Here is a 25,236-nt window from a genome sequence, read left to right as displayed (position 1 = left end):
GAATCTGCTTTTTTCTCAGCTGTCGTAATTACAACCAGTCTTTCAGGAGACAAAAATAGCATCCCTGTTGCTTTTCTCCCTGTCAGATCATATACTTTTTCTTGACTGTCTTTTGAAAATATTTTTATAGTGGAAACTGTACCTCTTGGAGAGACCTTTATCAACATCTCACCTTTTTTCTAATATTCATGGATGTTGCCTGTTCCCAGAGAAATGTTGCACTATATTGAAGCATAATGTTTAGGTAAAACTTAATGTTATTGTTGTGGTTTAACCCCAGCCGGCAACTAAGCCCCACACAGCCGCTCGCTCACTCCCCTCCGGTGGGATGGGGGAGAGAATCGGAAGAATAAAAGTGAGAAAACTTGTGGGTTGAGATCAAGACAGTTTAACAGGTAAAGCAAAAGCTGCGCAGCAAGCAAAGCAAAACAAGGAATTCATTCACTGCTTCCCATCGGCAGGCAGGTGTTCAGTCATCTCCAGGAAAGCAGGGCTCCATCACATGGAACGGTTACTTGGGAAGACAAACGCCATCGCTCCGAACGTCCCCCCCCTTCCTTCTTCTTCCCCCAGCTCTATATGCTGAGCATGACGTCATATGGTGTGGGATATCCCTTGGGTCAGTTGGGGTCAGCTGTCCCGGCTGTGTCCCCTCCCAACTTCTTGTGCACCCCCAGCCTCCTCGCTGGTGGGGTGGGGTGAGGAGCAGCAAAGTCCTTGACTGTGTGTAAGCACTGCTCAGCAATAACGAAAACATCCCTGTGTTATCAACAACACTGTTTTTAGCACAAATCTAAAACACAGCCCCATACCAGCTACTATGAAGAAAATTAACTCTACCCCAGCCAAAACCAGCACAGTTATACAGAGAACTGGTTTTTTATACCATATGCCTTTTCATTTCACACCTTATTTGGCCAGTGACTCCAGAACATTGTCTTATGGACAAATACCTGATTTCAGTTCCCAGTGGAATAAATGTCATGCCTCTCACAATCTCTCAATTTTTAATGCGTGTGTCAGGGTGCATGGGGGGGACTTCAGTGCATGATTAGTGGACTAGAGAGGCTGCTCAGCGGGGTGCCGAATGGCGACGAGGCACCTGCCGAGAAAGGGGACTGCCCCATCCCTCCAAAATCTCTCCCGGCGGCTCTGCTGCACATCAGCAGTGCAGGTCCTGGGCTGTGACCCACACCATATTGCTCCATCACTATCCATTAGTCTTTTTTCGTATTCAGTTAGCTCGTCATCCACAGTTCTTTTCATATTCCAGTCAGATCACCTACATCGCACTCAACCTGCCCCTTCAAATGCCTCTGAATGTATTTATTATGACAGTCAGAAGCTTGATAGCATTTAATAATATTTCTTATGAGCAGATTCTGTTTACGGATCCCACGGCCCTGCCTGCAATGTAAGGTCACCCTCTTGCTTTATTGTCATTTCAGCAACACTGCACTGAGGCATGAAAGAAAAAAGCTAAAATTGACTGAGATAGCAAACTCAATATTGTGGTGTAAATAAAACCCTCTGCATACTCAAAGCACCTCTCCTCCAAATGTCAAAATCCAGACACTGTCAGGACTTGATACGTAGGACACATTTTGACAGCTTATTAAGTATTTGGAAAAAAAACCCCAAACAACCCACCTATTTCCAAACAATTTATGCTCTGGAAAATCATGGTATTTTCAGCCCTAGTCATCAAATCAGAGAAAAACTGGTCTGTAAGGAACATCAGGTGGTCACCGAGTCCACCTCCTGCCCTGAGGGTGTCTTCTGTACCTTCTTCCTCCTGTCTCACAGATTTGTCTAATCTCTACGTAAAGACTTGCCACGACAGAAATTTCATATTCTTCCCAAACAGTCCGCTCCAGGCCTTCACTCTCCTCATCATTAGAAATGGCTAAACAGCTGCAGTTTAAGCCTGTTGTTATTTCTCCTTCTATCAATGTATATGGAGACTGGATTATTTGTCTTCGTTCTCACCAAGAAGAACCTGCAGTCACACCTGCCCTGGTCTCAGGTGCAGCATCTGTGCTAGAGGTTCACCACGGCAGATCTGGGTGCATCAATGCAGAGAAAAAGGTGATAATCCCAACTGAATCCCTGCTTCTCAGCAATTAGAAAGTATAAAGATGTATTAGACTATCTGTCCTCTCTCTCTGCCAATCGAAGATTGTTTCTAATATGTATCAGTGTTTAACTAGGCTTAAGTTTTCTAAGTATAACATTTCACCACTTTTAGTGAGAAACTGTTCTCTAGTCCATAATCAGAAAGCTTTCCACATATTCAGTGTATTTTTACCAACTTTTCTTTGTACTCCTCTTCTAAAAATGTTTGACATAATGAATGGATTTCCTAAAGTCATTGGTACTGGGGCAATAATAGAAGCAGAAGAAAATCCGCAATCTGAGCATGTTTGAAAACCTGCGTCTTCATTGTGGAGCTAGCTGCTGATTTGGAGAGCCTGGTAACACACGCTCACCGTGGGTTACATTGCACTGACAGAGAAAGAGTAGATCTTCTGACGTGTCCCAAAAATTGCTCTCATTGACCCCTCAGTTTTCCTTATAAAATAATCCACTTAATTGCTTAATCATGTTTGTTTTCTGAATTCCCTCCAGTCAGTAGCAAAATGGTAGTTAAGAGAGATATTGGACTGGGAATAGCATTTCTGTCCACGTTGGTGGGCGTTTCTCCATGTGTACATGTATGAAAAGAGAAAAGGAGGGGCCTCTGCCTTTTTTCCCCCCTCTAAATTTGGTGATCGGAAAATAACAACAGATGCCGAGTAAAAGATAATGGAAGTGTCAAACACCAGAATGTGTGGGATCACAGGTGGAGTGATTTACTAAGAAGAGAGGTTGAACATAAATTAAGCAGCATGCACCTACTCGCAAGGATGATATGGAGGAGGGTTAGTGAAGGTGGCGTAGGCACTGAAACACAATTAAATATTCTTTATTCTTGGTCTCAGCCAGATTTATCCCTCCTTACCGATCTAGCCTGACTTTTCTCTGTGCTCCCAGTCTTTCTAATTTCGTGTTGCTATTTAATGGAAACAGCTGCCTGTGGGGTATTTTTCAAAGATATCTGAGCACTCTTACTGGAGTAAGTGCTCAGCTCAGCTATAAATTGGCCTCCAACTGGTATTCTGACCGTTGCTTAGAAAAATGATGAATTGTGTAGCTGTAATCTTTGGGAACTGGAGGTACATATGCCTGGGAGCAATATGCCTGGGAGCAATCCGCCTGTGTGTACTTACCTGCGTAATCCAGCCCTTTTATATCTTTTCTAGCCTGCCACTACTGTAGTTTTTAAGGAGCAGGCAGTGAACAATGCAGCTGCAATGATGTTGTTCTATTTCTATACTTACCGCTATTTTTAAAGGCGTTGGGTCAAAGAGGGCAGAGTGATCTGCAGTCAGCTCTGTTGCCCAGGATAGCAGCTGGAGGAACAATAACCTGGGTGCAGTGCAAGACTGGGGAGCAGCAGGAGAGGGCTGCTCCCCCGGGACCCAAGGGTGACAGCAGCCTCTCGGTCCACAGCCCTGTGGTTCCCAGAAAGTCTGTAGTGATGAGTCAGGTCCAAACAAGCCAGGAATTCAGGGCAGTAAGGTGAGGTGGGATGGCCAAGACGCAAGGCATGGCACAGGCAAACCGACAGCATAGCCCCGGCACGCACCACGGGCTGTGGGAGTTTGTTGAACCTACTTGTCCTGCAGACACACGTCCCACCGGTGTGATCCCAGATGAGATCATGAACAACCAGGACTGAGCTGCTGTTTACTCTGTTCTGTGACTATCAAAGCACTTTAGTTTGGTCCAAAATTTTCTAGCTTGCCTTTCTTATGACTATTCGAACAGCATTTGCTACCAGTAGGCTGCAAAAAATAATGTTAGGCTTATAGTAATGGTTTATACACCTTAACATAAGGCTTATACTACCAATTCTGACTAATTTTGATCATTAGAAATAAAATGTCAGTCTTTGCAGTGTAATTAAATTTTAGTTTAAAAATCTTTTTCCATTCCTTGGTGCTTCCACTTGCAGTATTAATTGAATTGAGTATTCCTTTACTTCCATTACATCATGTTTCTAATGTATTGAAGACAAAGAGCCTTCCCATTAAATGCAGTAGAAGTTGACCTGAGTCCTAGTATGTGTTTTTTGCTAAGGATTGTTATATTGTTTTAGTCACCTTATAAATAGTAGACATGAACTAGAGTAAAAAGTTAGAATAGGAATTCAGTCCCCCAGCTTAGAGATGTTTGAAGTGAAACTTTAGTTTAGGCAGACTCTAAAAAAAAAAAAAAAGAGTATTTCCACTCTGATCTGATCTGATTCCTAATAACATTTTAGCATTCCTAGTAACATTTTGCATCCAGAATGGTTCACAGTGTGGCCTCGGCTGTATAAACAAGGTGACTCCAACAATACTCCAACAAACACATTGCAATTTGTCCAAAACAAAAATGTTTTATTGTCTCAGTGCCAGACAATTACTGGACACCCACTGCTATTAAAAATAATTAATAATAATTCCTAGCTAAAATATGCTTCCATTAAGCATTTATTTATAAGCTTCCGGAAAATGTCTAAGGAGCACATGCAGAGATGAGTCGTAATGTTCTAGCTTGGCTTTTACCTGTCACAAAAATATTTTACCTGCACAATTGGAAAGCCTGAAATACGGCTTCCTGCAGAAGTATTATTTACACATGATGGTGGGACAATTCTCTAAATATTGTAAAACATTAGCTGATTTTTTTAATATGAATTGGCTGTCTCCTAAATTAATATTTCTCCACCTCAAAAATCCCAAAGTGAACAGCTCTTCCTTTCTTCATGGTCAAGAGCACCGACCTGCCCCTGTTGTCTAAAAGAGATGTGATGAATCATGCGCTGACTGTAGAGGGAACCTGGGGTCACTACCTCTGCCCCAGGCACCTACGGGGTAAATGTTTAAAGCCAGATGCAGTGGATCCCATTTCTGTGAGCCTTAACGGGGTGCACCTTCTAAAAAACATAGCAGCCATTTCAAGACACAGTGAGACAGGGTTATGGCCCTTCAGTGCTTCACAAGGCTAAGGTGTGACAAGGATTTGCAGTCCTTATCTGCTTTATCTTGATCGGCTATGATAATCTAGACTAAGAACCACAGGGCCTTATTCAAACTGTGCAGTTTAAAAGCCTAACATAGACAGCTCAGCCATTTCTTTTGGACTAATCTTTGTGCTAGTAGTTGCAGTGAATAAACTAGGCACTTGTAACAGGCATTCGGAATATACTCTTCCATTACCACTTTGCCAAGTGCAAAATATAAATGCTTGCATAGGTTAGGTTAAGTTAGGTTAGGTTAGGTTAGGTTAAGTTAGGTTAGGTTAGGCAAAGCTATCTTGAAATGCATAGGGGTAAGCCCTCTGCTCAGCCCAGCATATAGCTACTGCAGTGTCAATATGAATTACACTGTTGCTGTGGAGATAGTGCAGGCTCCTGAACTTCTTTGCTTGTATACCTACAGGTGGAAAAATTACGCACAAGAAAACCCCCTTCTACTCAGAACTGAGCTTTTTATAGAAAATCATTCTACATGTCATTTATTTGCAAGAGTTGTGAATCAGTATTTTACCGTACACTCCCCTGTCTCAGAATGATTGAAATTTGCTTCGCTGTAACCAGAGAATAAGAACATTTTATCATGTGTGCAACTTAAAATAAGCTTGGAAATCATTCATGTCATAAAATTTCTGGTTTTACATCTCCATTATTAATTGACATAAAATCTTTTACAAAACCGTTGTTTCCGCAATATTGGAATTTAGTTGTTACTCTTTAGCAATCATTCAAGAATGCTCCTCTGTGATAAAATGGAAATTAATGACAAGGATAAAAAAGTAATGGGAAATCATGTTGCATAAATTCCTCATCAACTCGTTCTTATAGATAGGTCTTTATAAGAAGTCAAAAAATGCTGGTGGAAATTATTAAAAGCAAATTACTGAGCAGAGATATTTTCTGCACAAGGACTTTTTATTGGCACAGGGCATTAGTAGGTCTGAAGATATTGTCCAGAGCTTTGGTGTGAAACTGCCCAGTGGAGGGAGGAGGAATAAATTGCTCTTCTCAATCTGGCTTTGTTGCTGTCTTGCTTCTTGTTTTCTCTCTGTTGGATTTAAGTTCTGGAAAAGGCTGCAAGACCTCAGAAATGGGGGTAGCATTGGGTGTCATGGAAGAATCAGATCTCAGCATCATTCCTGCCAGTGCAGGAATCTTGGCGGAGATGTCTTCTCCCCGTGCCAGAGGAAAAGCTGGGTCTCATTTGTCCAGCTGCTCTTGCTCTTTCATGCATTTTCACATCTTCCACAGTCCTGTCTTCACATCTCAAGACAGCTGGAGCTGGTGCCAGGCAGTGGATGCTGGCTGCACATCTGTTTTGACCTGAGCACGTATTATTGGGCTGCCCTGACCATTCCCCTTGAGCTGAACACATTTCGCTCAGCGTTTCTGCAAGGTACATTAGAAATACTGCTGTCATCAGCATCTAGTTCATTCACATGCTGAGTAATCAAATGAAATCCAGTTGATAAAACAACACATAGCCAGGAAAATTTAACTGTACAATGTCTTGTTGCTCCAGGATATCTTGAGGCACTCCACAAAGACATGTAATAATTTAATAATAATGCCTGTTGGGCCCAGGTCCCCGTCAAAAGTAAAGGAAAATAAGTGAGTATTCAGTTTTAATTTATGCCACGGTAGCAGCGTTGACTCTAGCAGGGAACTGGCGTGCCTTAAGGAACCTGGTTTTCAAAGCGGTGAAACAGTTCAAGAAATTGTGAAAAATACCGTCAAGTCAAATTTGAGGCTTTTACTCAGCTGAAGCGAAGAAATATGTTTTCATAGCTTTCTTTTAAAAATCCAGTAGAAGTTTTTTTTTTCAAATTAAAAAAAATGTTAAAGTAAAAAATCTTTGGGTCTGTTTTCCTATTAAAAAAAAAAAAAGAAAAGCCATTTTGTATTTTATTGAGAAGTACAAATTCTAAATATCTGCAACTTGTAAGCATAATGGAATAGAGTAGCAAATGTGAGAAATAAAGACTTTGGGGTTGAACTTGATCCAGACAGTGAAAAATATTTCTGTCTATTGGCAGCTTGTCAGTCAAAGAAAATACCGATAGAGTCATTTATTCAGTTAATGAGCAATTTAAATACATGTATTTCATAGATTTTCCAGTTTCTTCAGCCTGATAATTGCGTGGAGTTTATTTATAAGATAATATTGTTTCTTAGGTGGCCATAATGTTAGGGACTATAGTATCAGTGTTCTCTATCCCACAACAAATGTGTGCCATCCCTGCTTAGGTAAGAGAAATGTTTGAGAGAGTCACTGGCATAAAGATATGTAGTGTAATGTTTAAATTGGTCACAGATTAAATATAACACGGTGAAAATTTGCTAGCACAGGTAGACTACCAAAGTTTACAGCAGAGAGTTAACTGCTTTTCTGCTAAGCTGTTCCAGCAGAAATTTGTGCTGAGTTTACCTTCATGTGTGTGCTCTTTTTATAACTTGTTGTCTAATGCCCTGAATTAAATGGTAGGAAATTTGCATGTATGTATAGATAATGTCAGAGTTACTTGGCTTTTCTTCTAAAAAAGTGGTTGAAAAGAAAAATGTATAGTATTGGCAATAGATACTGTCAAAGAATTAGAAACAGAACAAAGTTTTCTTCTAGTAAGATTTCACACAAAGCTCCAGAAGAGTGGAGTTAAGCGTTAACACTCATCAAGATGATACCGTCCCTATATTTCACATCTTTATTTCTGGCTCAAATTCAAGCAGTTCAGTTATGACTGACTTAGTGACTCACAGGCCACGTTTGGGAGCTTATAGGGACACAGGAACTGCCAACCTGGGTCAAAGCCAAAGTCCATCTAATTTGATATCCCCATCTGTGAGACTGGTAGTGTGAGGTGCATTACTGGAAGATGTAGGAACTTCACCTCCTACACAAACCTCACATCAGTCTTTTAGAGATTGACTTTGTTTTTGTTTGCCCATGCCTTTATTTTTTATAACTTTAGCTATAAGGCCTAAATAAACCAATGTTTTAAATGAAAACCATGAGCCTGGTATGATTGTAGCGAGGTGGTGTCGATCTCTTCTCCCAAGTAACAAGCGATAGGAGGAGAGGAAATGGCCTCAAGTTGCGCCAGGGGAGGTTTAGATTGGCCATGAGGAAAAATTTCTTTCCTGAAAGAGTGGTGAAACATTGGACCAGGCTGCCCAGGGAAGTGGTGGAGTCCCCATCCCTGGAAGTATTTAAAAGACGTGTAGATGAGGCGCTTATGGACATGGTTTAGTGGGCCTGGTGGTGTTGGGTTGACGGTTGGACTCGATGATCTTAGAGGTCTTTTCCAACCTTAATGATTCTATGATTCTGTGATTCACTGCCTCCTGAGCCAGATCTTTGCCATAATTCAGCCTGCTACACCAGTCACCTGTGAGTGCAAACACTCTTACTTTAACTCAAAAGGGAAGTTCAAAAGATAAGTCTGCTCCAGTTATCTTTCAGTGAATAGTTTGAAGGCGTGTAGGTATTGTAAATCTTTCTCCACTACTACTTCACAAAATAAGAGTAATAAAGGTCTTTATGCAACTTATTCTTTTTATGCAATGGTCCATTTTATGCAGTAGTTTTTACACTTGCACAAGTCAAGTCCACAGCACTTGATTGCACAAATAAATGATTCCACAAAAAATAGTGATAAAGGAGCAATTTGGGTTTTTTTAACAGCATAGATAACTAACACCTTCTCCAGCTTTCTTTATGAGTGAGATTAATTCAAAAGATTGCATAGGGGAGACCAAAACCCTCAATTTCATTTGCAAATCTAAAGGAAACAGCAGCAGTCAACTGGGAATCAGAGTTAAGAAAAAAGATATGAGCAAATATCTGATCAAAACTGAGGAATGAAGATCAAGCTGATAAAGGTCCTACAGTGTACACTGTAGGAAAATCTGTGGGTCTGGGCTGGTGATCAGACAGTCCCAAAACTTTGCCAAGTGCCCACCAACAGTACTGTTGATCTCTGAGACTCTTTCATCATCATTGTTGCACAAAGGATGCTGAGACAGGTTCACATGCACAAAGATTTATTAGCGGGGTCAGTAGCTGATGGCATATATCAGCTCTAACAGGGAAAGTTACTTTTTGGGGAAAAAAAACCAAGAAAAGAGTAGAGGAAGATTTGGGACAACATAGTCAAACATCGAATACACTTTCTAACTCCAGAGACAGCCTTGAGAAAGGAGAGGAAGACTTTCACACTGCCCAGATGACTGTCGTGAGCCCAGCTAGGTTGAAGCCCACACTGGACCCCAGCACAACTCTGCGATGCTGGATCTGTGAGCATCTCATCACAGAAACACAGACATTAGAGCTGGGAGAGGCTTATTGTTTAGCTCTTTTCCCTTCACCGCCCCCTTCTCTCCCAGCACAGCAGTGTTATTCCCCATAGTGCTTAAGATTAGCAGATTTGTTTTAAATGTGAAAAATTATCTAGGCTTTTCCACTTCCCTTGGGGCAGATTATTCTACATCCAAATTGATTTCACTGTCAAGGAACTTTGCCCTTTCTTGTTTTCACACTATTAATTTCAGTGTTGCTGCTTGAACAAATCCTTCCCACCCTCTTTGTATACAACCTTCAGATACTTGTAAATGACCTTGGCTGTCACGTATTCAAGGTTTTTACGTTGGCATTTCAATCCTGCCAACAATGATCCAATGTAAATTAGCACAGATGAGTACTCCCTTTTTAATGTGATTCGTACCTTGCACCAAGATAAATACGTCTGCAGAATTGGAAATACTGCTTTTACATGCTTTCTTGAAAATCTATTAGTCTTTCTGTTCCCCTGGTAGTTTGTGTTGTTTTTAACTGTTGTTTTGTTAGGAATTAAAATTGAGATGCTGACTGACAGGTGGCATTAAGTCAGTAAAATTTCATATTTATGAATACTAAACAACACTACCCTTGTCTGTAGAAGCTAGACAGAATGGAGTTTTTAATCAGGCTTGTACCTTTTCATTTTGGATTTCCAAGATCTAAATCTCCCTGCAGCTTCATGGGAAAACTAAGCAAGCAGAGTTAAGCAGTTATCTTCATCTGAGCTTCTTCTCACCCAAAGTTTGTTCTCGCTTATCAAAACAGATCATGGTGCAAAAATTCAATAAGGAATGACTGTAGCCCAGGCTTTTTTTTTTTTTTTTCCCCAAATACTTGCAGTATCTAAGAAAATTTAAGGTTGAACTTAACAGAATAAGGACATCCTTCCCCCTGCATCTCATAAAAAGACATAGAGAAGTTGGCAAGTGTTGCTTGCCAGCATATAACTGTGCGGTCAGACTGCAAATGAAAGATATACATCTTAAGGAATATACTGCGTGGTCACTATACAACCAGGCCTACGGTTGCTACTAACAAATTCTTAGTTTATCTTCTGCATGTCTGCACAGACGTCATTAGGAGCTTTCTGTGTGTGTGAACCCAGTCCATGGCCAAGTTTGTGGTTACACCAGGAAAGCACGAATGGCTCAGTAGCATTGGCTTTCTTCTAGACTTTGTCAGGTCACTTAACCTCAGTATACTTCATTATCTTAATAAAAGAAACTACCGTGGCCTCAGTGATAGCATCCACCGGGTCATAGTGTTGACCTAGTCCCCACAAAGTGCCTGTAAGGAGGGCACTGCTATGGTCCCGATATTGCAGATGGAACAATGAGGCAGAAGATCCCAAAGTGCGGTTTGACCCATGTTCCCCAGACCATGCTGCCATGCTAACTGCAAAACCACTTTTCACATAAAGCAAATACACTAACACAGGATTGTCTTCAAAAGTTTGTTCTGGAGACTTCATATTCATCATGCGTTTCAAACTGCTAAGTGAAAAAGCCCACTATAAAAGCAGAGAGGTGATATATATGTTTGAAAGGAGAAATGACACTGAGTATCTGTTACAGTCCAAGACTTTTCTTTCTGGTATCAATGAGACTTTTCGTTATGATGGAGATATTTAACATGTAGAGATTTAACGGTGTTTGAGTGCCCAAACCTTTATTAAAGTCAGTGTTCAAACAGAGTAAAAGAATGTCCCTAATACAAAAAGTGTGAATTAAATATAAAGAAAAGGGTTGCAGGGACATAATGTTGCTGATAAATTTTGTAGATTTTTGTAGAATGCTGTATAAGTGAGGGCTTTTCATTTAAGTTATGCCAAAAACAGGTATTAAAGGAGAAGAATCAAAAAAACCACGGCAGATGAGAAGCAGCAAAATGGATGAACTCATATACACTGCTAGACCAATCTCAGAACAAGACTGATACAGATAATCATGTAACATAAAAACCAGGCTAAAGCTTAGCTCAAACCTGCCTAAAAATAGGTGGTAAATGAAATTTATCTACACCCTGTACAAAAGAATTTCACAGCCAGTGTTCTGGAACAGCTTTTTCTCAGGTGATCCACAAACACTGGTTCCCAGCTCATGACTGAGGATTAGCACTGGTTGAATGAAATAGCAAAATAAAGTATTCCCAATGTATTTGGGAGTTTAATGGCTTTTAGAAGATATAGTTGCTTTTAGAGCTTTTAAAGCATCAAAAGAAATCTTTCCCCAACATATTAGGCTCTTCTGCAAAGCGGAAAGAGGACAACCTCTATCAAGAGCACATCTGCACTAAACAGTATGGGCTGGATCAGCTACACTGTGAAAAAAACCCGGGAAGAAGCTCAAAGTAAACAATGATATAGTTGCCTATTGCAGTATGGTACAACTATCAAATTACTGATGCACTATTCTTTGCGATGTTTACCACTATAAAGCAAATTTTGAAATTGGATTGTTTATTCAACGTTGCATGAAAATTTCCTTTAAGAAAACACTAACCTATTAGCTGATGAGTAACATATATATATATATATATGGCTGCTGCACCTAGGGAAAAGCATTTAGAATACAAAAATGATGTTGACACAAAAAAATACCGAAGGGAGTTCTTAAGAAGAAGGAACACACAGTGTCTTAATGTCTGTCACAACCAGGGAAGGTTGGTATGTGTAAGCCAGACTTACATAACTGGGGACATGTGGGGTCATTTGGTCAAGCAAGAGCGCACATCACAATTTTTTCCTGGCTTCTTCAAAACACAGTCTATGCCTAAGTAGTATCAAACAAGAATTCAAGCCAGGACATCGGTGAAAGCCTTTCTCCCCTTTTTTTCTGAGAAAAGACTCTTTTTTTCATCACAGCTCAAATGTTGTGAAGAATGACCTCACTGTTCAGTTGTCAAACAGTACTTGAAAATTTCATTTGCTTTTTAGTCTTAGGCACTTGCTATAAAAAGTGCCTACTAATGCCAGTTCCTAGGTTAGTGGTAGTCTGTGTGAACTGACGGCAAAGAGGTGTAAAAGTAATCCGTTGTACAGATTTTTCACTGTGACTGAAATGCCCGAGTTATTTGCCATTACAGGATTTTACAATATTCATGGCAAAGAAATTGCTACTTATACAGGAATCCATTTTCAGGCACTTTTTCATTGACTTTCAGAAACTCTGTCTGCATAAATACTATTTAATCAAGCCTAAGCTTGATACCACAATTTCAATTCCAGTTGCATGCAACTTCTACATCGGGCTGAGAGATGCAGGCAAATACCTCTCTCTCATTTATCCTACGGCTATTTCACACCTCTCCAGCAGCATAGGGAGACCCTGTGAAAACTGGCTCCAGAATTTTTGACAGGTCTCAAAGTTTCCATTTTATAGAAATAAAATCTCCCAAAAACGCACATCTGAATTTTGTAGTTTAACCCTACCACCATTCCTCACATGCATGATCCTTTCTTAAAAAAGAAAACATGTATTCAGTGTTGGTCTCTACTCCTACACCAACAGAACAAAATCTGGAATTAACACAGTGTGTCTAATAAAAACATGGTTTTATTCTGTATGAGTCTCCCTCTCCTCTCTTTGCCAACCCCCCTATCTCTATACATTAGAGATATATATTGTGGTATCTATATGAAGCATTTTGCTGGGTGTCTGCAGGATTTCATATCCTTAAGGTGGAGACCATCAGCCTGATTTTAATCACATTTATATTAGATACAAAATCAAAATCAAGGCTCATCTTTGGTTTCTTGTGAAGCAACATGCACTTAATGTGCAAAAAAATACATACTTGGTAAGCCCATTCAGTTAATACCAAGGACTAATTATTTCTATAAGTTTGCAGGATCAGACCCAGTTTAGTCTTTTATAATATTTTACAAGTTTTTTTGTTATTTTAAATATAATCCCTATGACTACATTGTGATAGTATATATGGTCATTAACATGAACATATACATTGATTAATCTATAGAAATATTAACATATGCATAAACATATTTGCTTATGGATATTAATAAACTGAGTCAGCTTTATTTTAGGAACAAGGCTTTTTACTGGTGTAAATGCAGTGACACAGTTGGACATAATAGTCACCTGCAATGAGTTGCCAGATTTTGATTGTCCAAATTGAGGTGGAACAATATCTTATTAAAAAGACAATCCAATACTTGAAATTGCAAAAGGAGAAAAAGTTTATATAACACTATAGTATACCTGTCTAATTTGGAATATACTGTTAGATCATGCATAAGCTTGAAAAAAATATATGCTTTTCTGGTGAAAATGGACTTTCTGAAGTTTTTGCTATAGACTGTTGGGTAAAAAATTGAAAAAGAATACTCATGAATGTTATTTATCGTATAATCTCTGTGAAACACAGCATGTTTATTTATCAATTTGATAACATTCTCTTTAATTCCAAAGTGAAATGGCATTTGGTAATGAAGTTATTGTCATTTTAAAACCCCTTTGTTTTTTGAGGTGCTATTGTGTAGATATATATATTTTTCCCCTTTTTAAGTGAAATGCCTATAGTATTACTATGTCAAATTCAGATGAATCGTGGCAAACAACATTTTCACAATGGGAAATGTTAACGTGCTACATTCCTTTCTTTGGAAAAATAAAAGAAATGATCACAGAAAACACATTTTAATTTAATTATATCCTTTAGGTCATTAAAGTGATGTAATGTGCATGTCAGTCCTCTTTTCATCCACAGATTACCTTAATCCTTCATGTGCATTTTTTTTTTCCTCTGGCTTTCTTTCATATTTGCTTTATTTTGAAATTGCATGCTGTCTGGATTACTTGTGCATGATCTCCACATTAATTTCACATTGACTGTTTACATACTCTGAGAGATTTTCACGTATCATTATTCTACATGTGCATTTTTTTTCCTTTGTTTTCAGTTACTGAACTTTAAATATGCTTGAAATGTAAAAGTGGCATGAAACTTTTGTGACACAAGTAGACAACTATTCTGATAGAGATTTTCAGTACCTAACTTCACATCTTTCAGAAATACATATTCTAAACCACATTTTATGCTGTGCTTCCAAAATGTAAGAAAATTAGTTATGTTCTGAAACTCTAAATCTATTCCACTTCAGAATTGGAGCCCAGTACTGGTTATATTTCATTTGAGCAATGACAAACACATGAAATTGGTCCTTTAAATGAGTCAAGAAGGTTTCTGCTCTCTTGGAGGTGATCACTTGCAAAGTCGTGTGTCTGGGCATTGCATATGTTCAGTATAGGAAACAGTCTAGGACATTGTCTGATGGACAACACGGACCACTTCAGATACGCACTATCTGCTGCTCTGCGTAGATCCCCTCTGGAAATACCAACTTCTCTCAATTGACTGTATAGGGACCCTAATTCCTCATTTACTATCTGAAATAGATGTCCCAAGCAGGCATATCCTGCTTTTACATAGTACAGTGGCATAAGCCCTTGCGACTGTCTATAAAGTCAAAGGTGTTCTCATGTAAAAAAAACATTTTCTTCCATATTAATTCCCCATTTAAAGAATTAAAGCAATATATGTTGCTCAACATGCAATGAAATACTGCTTATCAGCAGAATTCCATCTCTAAATCACATAAAAAGAAAAGCATCTCCAAAGGAACATAATGAGTAAATATACACATATAAAATAAAACAAAGTATTTATTCTTAAATTATGGGGAAAAAAGCATTAAAACACACTTAAGAAGTTGTTGATTAAGAGGCCAAATAAAACACTATGAAATCAGCAACAGTTACCAGAAAAAAATACTTGATTTTAATTGGCACAGAGCTGAATTCACATACCTACTACAAGTACATCAAAGGCTTCCGCTTCCCTCTTTACAGCCTATTCTTTTTCAGCCAGTTAATTAATTCTGTGCACAGTCTGCTATGATTAAAGATGAGCGGCTTGATCTCAAAGCATGCTGAACCATCTGTAGCTCTTTACCTGAACGAGCCAAACACAATAGTTTCCAAGTAAGGAGCTGGAGGTTGTGATTTGAGACCTCTGTAATCAAATCGACCCAGTCTCCAGGGGCTTTGCCTTCAACCTGCAGACCTCACCGCAACCACCTCTGATTCTTTGCAGCCGCTTGGTTTGGACTGATTTGAGTCACTACAGTTCTCTCCACTTTTACAAACTAGTTGTTTTGTCAGCATGAGTGTGACAACAATTAGACGTCCCTGTTTTTGCCCCATGCCTTTTCTCCTTCACAGTCATTCAATGACAAGCGTAAAAAGAACTTCATCTTTTCACGAAAATTCCCATTCTACAAGAGCAAGGAGCAGAGTGAGCAGGAAACAAGTGATCCAGAACGTAAGTAACCTCTTGGAGACGATGTCACATGCAGCAGCACAAAAAATGGGTGACACGCATGATACCAGTATCCCACACATCTAGGCAAATATCTGTCATAGGCAGGCAGGAGAGGTATTACTACTGTGACCAATGTGTGACTGCAGTTTGGATCCAGCTGGTCCTTCCTTCCCTGGAAACATCATTTTCAGAAGAATAAAACAGTGAACTTAACTTTTGGAAGAGCAAATGTGGCTCCTCAAAGTTGTTGTGGCACCTGTCATAAATCCAAACTTGTCTCTGATTAAATATTCCCAGATCAGAACTGGCTCAAAATAATGCAAACATGATTTCTTTCACAATACTAAACTAAATTATTATTTTTTAAAAGATCTGCTCTGATCTCTTTTTTGCCTTTGTCATTCTCCAAGTTGATTGCCATGGGCAGCTTCACTGAAAGTTTAACAATTAAATGAAGTAACCGTGCTAACAGGTTAAAGAAGTAAATCAGATCTTGGAATGTGTACCTCCGCAGGCATTTACTGCTTGCTTAAATTGTACAGAGAACCAGCATTATTAAAAATATATGCTGGTTCCAAGCCCAAATATTCACTTTTTTCTTAATAATTCTCTCCTAAATTTATCCAGTGAGGATCGTTTCTGGGACTTCATTTATCTGGTTGTTCCTTCTTCCTCACAGCTCCAAAAGCCATGTATCATGGTCACTGCCTCTTTCATTGGCTGCATTCCTATAGAATATGGGTTTAAAGTTGTTTCAGAAAGAAAAAGCAGGGATCCAGATTGCTCAATCAACATGGTCAGTCATGGTAGTATCCATTTCAACTCCACTGACTTCTTCCTTCCTCTTCTGCGGCTGTTCTTCCTTTCTCATTGCTCTCTCTGGGGACTTCCGTGCAGGACATCCCCGGATTAGGTGACGACGGTTATGGAACAAAGACTCTGAGTAAGTTCCCAGGAATGGTCACTGTAAATCTTTTTTTGTTTTGTTTTGTTTTGGCTTCTGTTCCTTCTCTGAGGACCCTCCACTCCTAGCATGCACAAGATAGAGTTTTATTTGTTACCCAGCTGTGAATGCATTAAAAATGTTTCAATCGTTTTGTTCTGCATGACGATATTAAATAACATACAGTGTATCAAGCAGACACTTTCACTTCTTTCGTAATAACACCTTTTGTTTCTGACAGTATGTTATTGTTCCCATCATGGCAGTTCTGTAGAGTAGCGTACCTAGAACTCGTTTTGCTGCCTAGACTGTTCTTTTCAGCAACAATCCCTCCCTCTCCATCTAAAGGGAAAGTTAAATATTTTAACTTGATCACATCCTGAGGAGAACAATAGAAAATTATTTTATGCTGTTGCTTCTGCATTTTCAGCTTTTTGCATGGGAGTGTGTGTTACTTTGCTGGATTTTAGATTAGTATTTGTTATTAATGGAAGAAGTCATTTGCAGGCTAGAGAAGACCGTGCCTTCTCCAAGGCTAATTTTGGACCCATTTCACCATTAGCAACCTATTCTCTGTCATGCAACCTTAATCAATTTCTTTTTCTGATGCAGCAATCCTGTCTCAAGACTTGGCATTGCAGAATGTGTAACGTGTCAAATAATTGTTCAGAAACAATTTTGTTTCCTCGAAAGTTAGACCAGAAAAATTGTGTAGAGTGAAATATTTGCAGCTGATTTCTATATAAATAGCTACATTATATTCTGTATCCAGAGCTAAATAATTTAAACAAAATGCCACTTGCATGTGTTTGGCTGCTTCTTCTTCAGTTCTTACTCTTTTTCTTAAGCACCAAGTTATTGGAGCAAAATGTGTGTGAATGTTAACACTGCATCGCTTACTGTTTTGTATATGCTTTTTAATTGCAGGAATGCACATCCATGCACACAATTTTAGAGATTATTCTGTTTCTGACTGATTTGTTGAAGGGACATTTTAATGGTTTAACTTTAAGCCATACGGTAGCTCACAATTTAAAGATGAAAGCTTCATCTCTTGTATGACGAACAGGTCTGCAGGACTAGTTTTGTCAGTGATAGACAGCAAATGTCACTGCCACCTGAATTTTAAGCGTTCGGCTACTTTACGTAAAGTGTCGTGGCAGCTCATTAGCAACAAATGCAGATCCTTCCCTGCCTAAAGAGGAGTAGAATACTTTTGATCTGATAACCCTCCCGAATATCTGTGTCCTTACAAAGACAAATCTCCACAACATCCAACCATTTGAAAGGAGATAACAGAATTCTGCAAATTGCTAAGGGAAAAGTAGCACAGAGGTATTATATAGGCTCTAGTGTCTCTATTAATATCACACCTAGCTTTCAATTACTGACACACCTCTAGACATTCCTGCCTATCCAAATTTCACTAATATTCAACTCACCTATGCTTTTTGATGACAGTTCACACTATGAAGGATATTTGTTCTTGTTTAATAAAGTTCTTCAGGGTCCTGTATAGTATATTAGTTTGAGACAACCCTTCTTAACTTGCTATGAAATGTCCGAAAGTCAACATACTGTTTTCTTCAAAATATAAGTTTAATTTTTTAAAGCTTCTTACTAAGCCCAAGATCAAAGTTATTATTAAATTTAAAATTATTATTTTTATCAGATATTATCCCCTCTCATTTCTGCTGCTCCAGTAACCCCATCAGCCCCACTCTATGAACCCCAAGCCATTAGATTGGTACATGAGGGAAACGCAGCACCTTGCGGAGAAGGGGTGGTCTTGGCACTGTTCCCATAGTCATCCTTCATGACATCCATGCATGGTCTACTCTGGGTTCATCCCAGGGGATTCTTGGCTTTTATGAGTTCCTTCTTTCACTGAGAATGTTTAGAGGCAGTTGCAGGTGGGTGTTGTGGGTCATCCACAGCCTAATCCACGCACTGGTTTAATGACAAATATCAGACCAATTTTGGCTCCTGATGTTTGTCAGGAGGTGACTTATTTGTACCCATTGTTCATTTAACCACTGTGTCTCATTCTCATTAACCCAGGGTGGCTCCCCACATATAGTGGGGTAATAGCCATTATACCATTATACCATTATACCATTGGCTTCTAAATCTCCTGGACCAGCTGAAAAGTTTCAACTGCCAAATAGTATTTCAGGTGGAAAGTAATCAGCATTTCTACCAGAGATACTATTAAAACCACCATTTAATATGGTTCTGCAGACCTCCTGGAGACCATATAGCATGGTCTGACTGACCATAAACAGTCTGCTGACTACAGTTTAGGAACAGCCACTTCATATGATATAGATTGCACTTTCCCTTAAATAATATGATAATAGAAACAGGACACCAGACTTGTCAAACCACAAGTGTGAGCCATCATGATAGATCTTGTATCCCTATTCACCCGTCCGGTGGTCTGGTAAAGGTTTTCATAGTCTAGCTCAAATCCTGAGGCTAGATAATGTCTGAAAAAAGATTTCTTCCATTTTTTTCTTAGTTTTGTCACCAGCTTTGTCTTCTTTTTTTGGACAGATTAAAATAGATGTGGTTACAATATTTGATATCAAAACCATTTTCATGTTAATTTGTTAACCCTTTGGGATAGTGCACAGTGATTAAAGATGGACACAGGTCAGAAGTTTAGCAGGAATAGTTCTAATTTATTAATGATGCACGCTAGTGCAGAATAATATGAGCAGACACTCAGGTTCGTTAAATTAGTCAAGACATTCAGCAAGATGCAAGTGGATTATACTGTACTTTGAACTTTGTCATTAACTGTCTCATCAAGAAAAGACATGGCTTTGCCATGACACGTATCCCTAGCTAATATGTATAGTCTCTTTCTGAAACACCACAAGAGAGAAAGCTTTCATTTTACCTGTGTAAATTATCTAAGATTTTTCAGGTGATGTCACTGCATAGTTTTTATTTCCTCACTGCACAACTACCTTCGCATGACTGTGTCAGTTCTTTTAAGTTTCTGCGGCTCTGTGGTGCTTGGTTATGTTCTTTAATTTGCTGTACTGTTCTTGCAGAACATGTTTCTTCTAATGCCAGCAATAGTGAAAGTAGCTACAGTAAGTTACTGCTTCCATTAGAGTCCTTTTACTTTGCATTGCTTGTTCTGTTTGTTTCTTTTATTTTGTTTCTCTCCTTGCTACTCTTTTGTTAATGTTAAAAAGACGGTTGGAGCAAATGGCTTGGAATTCAAATTTACAACCACATCTTGAGTACAAAGCTATGAAAGAAAACTGGCAACCTTTACAAGAAAAGGGAAGAAGGTTGTTATTTGGGATGTATTCTGGGACATAAAACCAAACCTGGCTTTGGGTAGCCTGTGAAAGTCAGGATTATTTGGTTTAGTGACAAGAAGTTTATTTCGGCAGGGAGGGGGCAGTTTCTTGATGATCTTTTAAGAGTAAAATTACTCCATAGCTGTAGTCAAATCTGCAAAATGCATCCTCTTTACAAGGTCACAATTTTTACTTGCATTTCTGCATGCCTGTATGAAGGGCTAAGAAATAGTCCCAAAAATTTTGTTGAGCCCTTAATTTTGGCAGTACAGATTTCCTAATGCATATTGAAGTCTTCAAAAAAGACCCTTAGGCACCGCCACTGAATGTCACTGATTCCCTATAAGTGAAGGTCCCAACCCTGCAACCTGATTTGGTTGGAATTACAGACTCCATGTGGTCATATAGCCAAGAGGCAGATTGTACGTTCTGGCTAATTATTAGTAATACCCGAAAACTTAACCAATATAACTACTTTTCTGGAAGTGTTGAAAAGCAAAAAAGTAAGGCATTAAATAAATTACTGGAAATGTAATAAAAGGTAATTAAAATGATAGATTGCTTACTAAATCACCCAGTTGTTTAATTTTTTCAAGCCATTTGCTTAGCAAATCAAGTTTTCCACCAGTCACTCAGCACTTGTGCTAAGCACCCGCATACATTCAGGTAATCATTGGGATCATACCTCATATTTACTAGTCTTGATACAGTGCATAGCAGTTGAGCTCTGTTAATAAACACTGGTTTGTTTCAGTAAAACAGCTAATCTTATGCAATTCAGAAATGGTAAATTAGTTTGTATTCTCTTGTATTGCAAAGGTTTCCTTGGAAAGCAATTGCCAGAGTCACAAGAAAACAGTAGGTGCTCTTGAACTGCCAAGATCCAATTCTGAACGACCTTATTTTTAATGTGTCCTCTACTGAGGAGGAGAGGAGGATTTTATGTTTGAAATATAAGATGCTCTTTCCCCAGACCAACTTTACAATCAGGAAGGAGTCAACAGGTTAAATTTTCAAAAGTTTGCATGAGTCAAATCTCCTCCAGGTGTGTTTATTTCAGAGTGAGCTCAGGGTAAAAGCCCAGAGGAGAATCTAGGCTGGTGGCTGAGCACATCCCATGCCTGATGTACTGTCCCAAACAGGAGACTTAACAGGGGTGCCCAGTTGCAGCCAAACATTTGGAGCAGGTCCACAAAAGCTAGTTCCCAAACTTCATCATAAGACAGGCCAGGTAGCCAGTTCCTCCTTGGCTGTGCAATAGCTTGAAACAAAGTGTATGTTTTGAGGTGCAAGAAAGGGGACAGAAATGGTTTGGGGTAGTTAGGTTTGGGGTACATGCTTAGAAGGAAAAGGAGCGTTGGGGTAACAACTGCCTGTGGCAGGTGCTCTCCTTCCAGGGTGATTTCCATCTGGGCAAGCTCCAGCATCCAGCCTACATCCTGTTGGCTGGAGTTCCCCACACATTAGTGATGTGTCCAATGACTGCTGCCTGGTGAAGAAGATGCAAGAGGGCTTCCTTCTCTGCCCGTGGGAGAGCTATGCCATTTAGCAGCAGAGAAAGCCAATCTTAGGTTATGCCAAATGAAAGTGGCTTTAAAGTCCAGGAGCTGGTGCCCAAAGGGCCTAATTCCATCTGCTAATGATTCATTGGTGTGTGCTGACATGACATTTGAAGGCATGACCTTGGGCAACCAGCAACTTTGGTGACCAGCTTTTGGAAATTACTGATTCAGATGGCCATGGTGGCATGTCAACTTTCACCTGACTGTGAGTTCAGTTACTACATGGCCATGGCATATCAGCATATCTCCTGTGGGGACTAACAGCCCTCCTGAATCCAGATGGTTACTCTCTGGATCTCCAGGCTACCCTATGTCAACAGTATGTCCCATCACACGGTTCATTGCAGCAAATCTCCCCTAGAAAAATTATGACTCAGCAACAGAGAAGAATCAGACAGAGGAGAGCGAGAGGCGGTCAGAGAGAGCAGTCAACAAATTGTGAGGGCATGGAGATAAGAGAGATTAGGCCTTTCATGAAGAAGTTGTCTTATTTCACTGCAGTTCTGACCTTGTGGGACTGCTGAGAGAGGATACTGTACAGCAGAAGCCTATCAATATCCCTCATGTGGGAAGAGTAATTACCAGACCTAGTCTGTGAACATTTCCTAAAGACGTATTCCTCACTGCCTTCTAATTTATTTATTCCTAATGAAAGGAAAATAATAATAGGTGCTCGGGGTAAAGCTCATTCCTGGTAGAATAAGACAGCATGCAGTTATTATTTCTGCTCTTCTTGTTTGCATCTGGGTAGCTGGGAATGGGACCCAATATCAGTCACTGCCACAGAACCAAGTTTGTTTTAACTCCATTTGGAGCCAGCCATGTTGCAAAGCCGTTCTTCAGTGTGATGTAGTGCCATTTTGAGGAGAATTTGTGTGTTCAGGGTGAGGCACTACAAGTTATTTTACCAGGACACCATGTGTGTTGACTTGCAAACTCATCTAGCCCTCAGTCTGTGCACTGGTGAAATGGGGCATACTAAGAGGAGGAAAAAAAAGTGAAGCTGAGAAATTCACGGGGAGCAAATAGAAAACTGCTGGAGAGCTCAAGGGTTTTCCATGGGTTGTGACCCTGTCCCAGTGCCCCTTTTCTCTTCTGTTTCCCAAGGAAGAAAGGGGTTGCCTGCCCCACTGCTTTCTGAATTGTGGGAAATCAGCAATTCACACCTTGGCCAGCACAAACAAAAGTGTGTGGGTAAGAAATGACTGGCAAGTGCCACGTGTTGTCCTGCAGACGTTCATATTTGTCCCTATAAAAACAGGCCAGTTGGAGTCCAGAGTGAGGTGTTCTGCATTTTTTCTAGTGGGTCTCTGGCAATTGCTTTAACATGTTTCTCTAACTTTTGCTTCTCATGATGAGCATTTTAGTGAAAAGTAGCTAGTGTTGAAACCTGTACTACTTGATCATTCCTAGAACCATTCCAAATCAGGGGTACAACTACCCAAAGTGATGTTGAAGGTTTCTGAGTGCTGTCCAGGCTGTGCCCTGAACAGTGATTAACAGAGGGGTTACAAATTGACTGAGTTTTTTCTAGAAGATATTCTGATACATCCATATTTATTTAGAAAAATGTATTGCTTAAAAATTTGAGTATCTGGCTGAAGTATTGCTCATGTCGGGCTCGGGGGTTAAAAAATCAACTTTTTTACAGAAGTCAGATACTTTCTATTTCAGAATAATAATAAAATTGAAAGTCCTCCTATGTGGTCTCAAGAGAAAATTCTTTGACCACTTCTTAGCAACAAGGCTGTTGCAGGTAGTAAACCTGATTTCTTCTGCCAGTGCTCTCAACACTGGGTTTGTAATGAGCAAAAGTGCTGGAGCCAACAGTGGGATTTTCTTCATCCCAACAAATAACCTTCAGCTCCATTAACTTCAGGGGGAACCGCAAATACATTTGACAGCAGAATCTGACCCTTTATAAAAAATTAAGAAGTATTTTTGAGCCAGGAACAAATGTTGGCCTGATCTAAAAGGGGCTGAGCCGCCACACAGCTGCTACCGCGTCATATTGGCCATGCTAATATGAAGGCTATAGCCATGTTAGTTATTTGCACCTGTTCTCAGCAGTAAAACCAAGTTTGAAGAGTGGTATATAAAGTCCTGGTCTAGCAGAAAGTTGTGTTCTTGTTGTGATAAGGATACATACAGCCAGCTTTGACTTATCCCTGAACCAGCTAATCAAACCATGACTGAAAGTTTATTTTGAGCTCTGTGACTTAAAATGTTCTGGTTTCTTTTTCAAACCAAGCTTGTAAGAACATATTTTTTACCGTGGACTCATCAGTTTTTATTTTGCAAGACATGATTTTCATAATGGCCATGAATTTCAAGTCTCTCTACTGCATATGTGTGGTAATGGTCTCTAACTAACTTACGTGTAGTTCAGTAAAGGTTTTTACAGCTGTCATCAAAATTACACACACATTACCACATCTATTTAGCCTAATTGCATAACTGGTTGTGATTGCACCGATTACCTAGAGAGGTAATACATGACTAAAAGTTAAAAATAAGGAAAATTGTTAGAAACAAAAATTTTTACCATCTGTCAGCAAGTCACTCTTGTAATGAGATTTGAAGACTCAGAACACGGTTAAAGGAGTCCTGATTATTGTGTTAGGCCACTGATTAATTAGTACACTTACATTGGCCCTTACACTCCCCAAGGATTACTATATTATTCAGGCACACTCAAACTGGCCCAAGTATTGAAGTCTCATTTTCTGCCCTCACAAGCTATATTGATCTTAAACATAAAGTGCCGATAGAGCACTTTTCAGTCATAAGTTCATTCTCAGACTACCGATGATCTTTTTATGTATTGGATTTCCAGCCTTTCATAGCCATCAATATATTTCCAAAAGTCATGTGTTTACTTACATAAATAGAGGTCCAGGAAAGGGATTCCGACCCAAGTAGAGGTTAGGATATTGGCTGTCCAGTGCAGTCTGTGCAGATGAAACAAAACAAGAAATTGATTTCTCCAAGATCTTGCAAGTCCAACTCAGGTAATCCATACGTTAGCCCAAAACCAAAATGGATGGTGACAGAAAAATAAGCCTTCTTTGATTTTAGATCCAGCTGAGCAACAAAATTCAGGCAAGCGCTCAAAAATAAAATTAATTTGTCTCATCTACATGTATTTCACATGTGTATTGATGGTAACCACCACCATTAGTCCAGCAATTTTAATGAACACAGAAATTCCCTTTGATTTTTCTAAAGTCATAAATAATTTTTAGCTGTCTTCATAAGTACTGCTTTTTTATTATTCACTGCCATAGATGCCTTTACAGATTTTTTTCATTCACAGCCATTAATAGGATGCCAAAATCCATGGATACCCACAGCATAAGGTGCTTGACAAGGGTGGGCGTTTGGTCACATGGTGGCTGCACCACAGCAGCTTACAGCAGCTCTCCTGCCCCATTACTCACGTGCTGGGTGCAGTTACACCAGCCTTGTGGAAGCTCTGGATGCTCTGGAAAGACAGTAGAAAATGGGGCCTTTTTATGGGTTACATGAAAAATGCCTGACATCTGCCAGGTCTATGCTGAAACTGTGACTTTGAGTCTTTCACAGACCCTCTGCCATCTAACCAGAAAGGG

At 39.5% G+C, this 25,236-nt stretch overlaps 1 protein-coding gene across 23 annotated transcripts in view; it reads left to right on the top strand.

Annotated features, from left to right (window-relative positions):
- Positions 1–25,236, top strand: part of DLG2 (discs large MAGUK scaffold protein 2) — a 1,063,600-nt gene that overhangs the window by 1,019,295 nt on the left and 19,069 nt on the right. For 17 of the 23 annotated variants that reach the window (XM_076328370.1, XM_076328369.1, XM_076328367.1 and 14 more), the window contains one exon: positions 15,701–15,800. In XM_076328370.1, the coding sequence (XP_076184485.1) occupies positions 15,701–15,800 (100 nt within the window). Of the gene's footprint in view, positions 1–15,700; positions 15,801–16,697; positions 16,744–25,236 lie in introns of all 23 variants that reach the window. The other 6 variants (XM_076328371.1, XM_076328368.1, XM_076328381.1 and 3 more) reach the window with 1 other exon arrangement.

The sequence above is a fragment of the Aptenodytes patagonicus genome, chromosome 1 (genome assembly GCF_965638725.1).
Source record: "Aptenodytes patagonicus chromosome 1, bAptPat1.pri.cur, whole genome shotgun sequence".
Taxonomy (NCBI): Eukaryota; Metazoa; Chordata; class Aves; order Sphenisciformes; family Spheniscidae; genus Aptenodytes; species Aptenodytes patagonicus.
The sequence above is the reverse complement of the archived record's forward strand: the minus strand, read 5'-3'. Positions and strand labels throughout refer to the sequence as shown.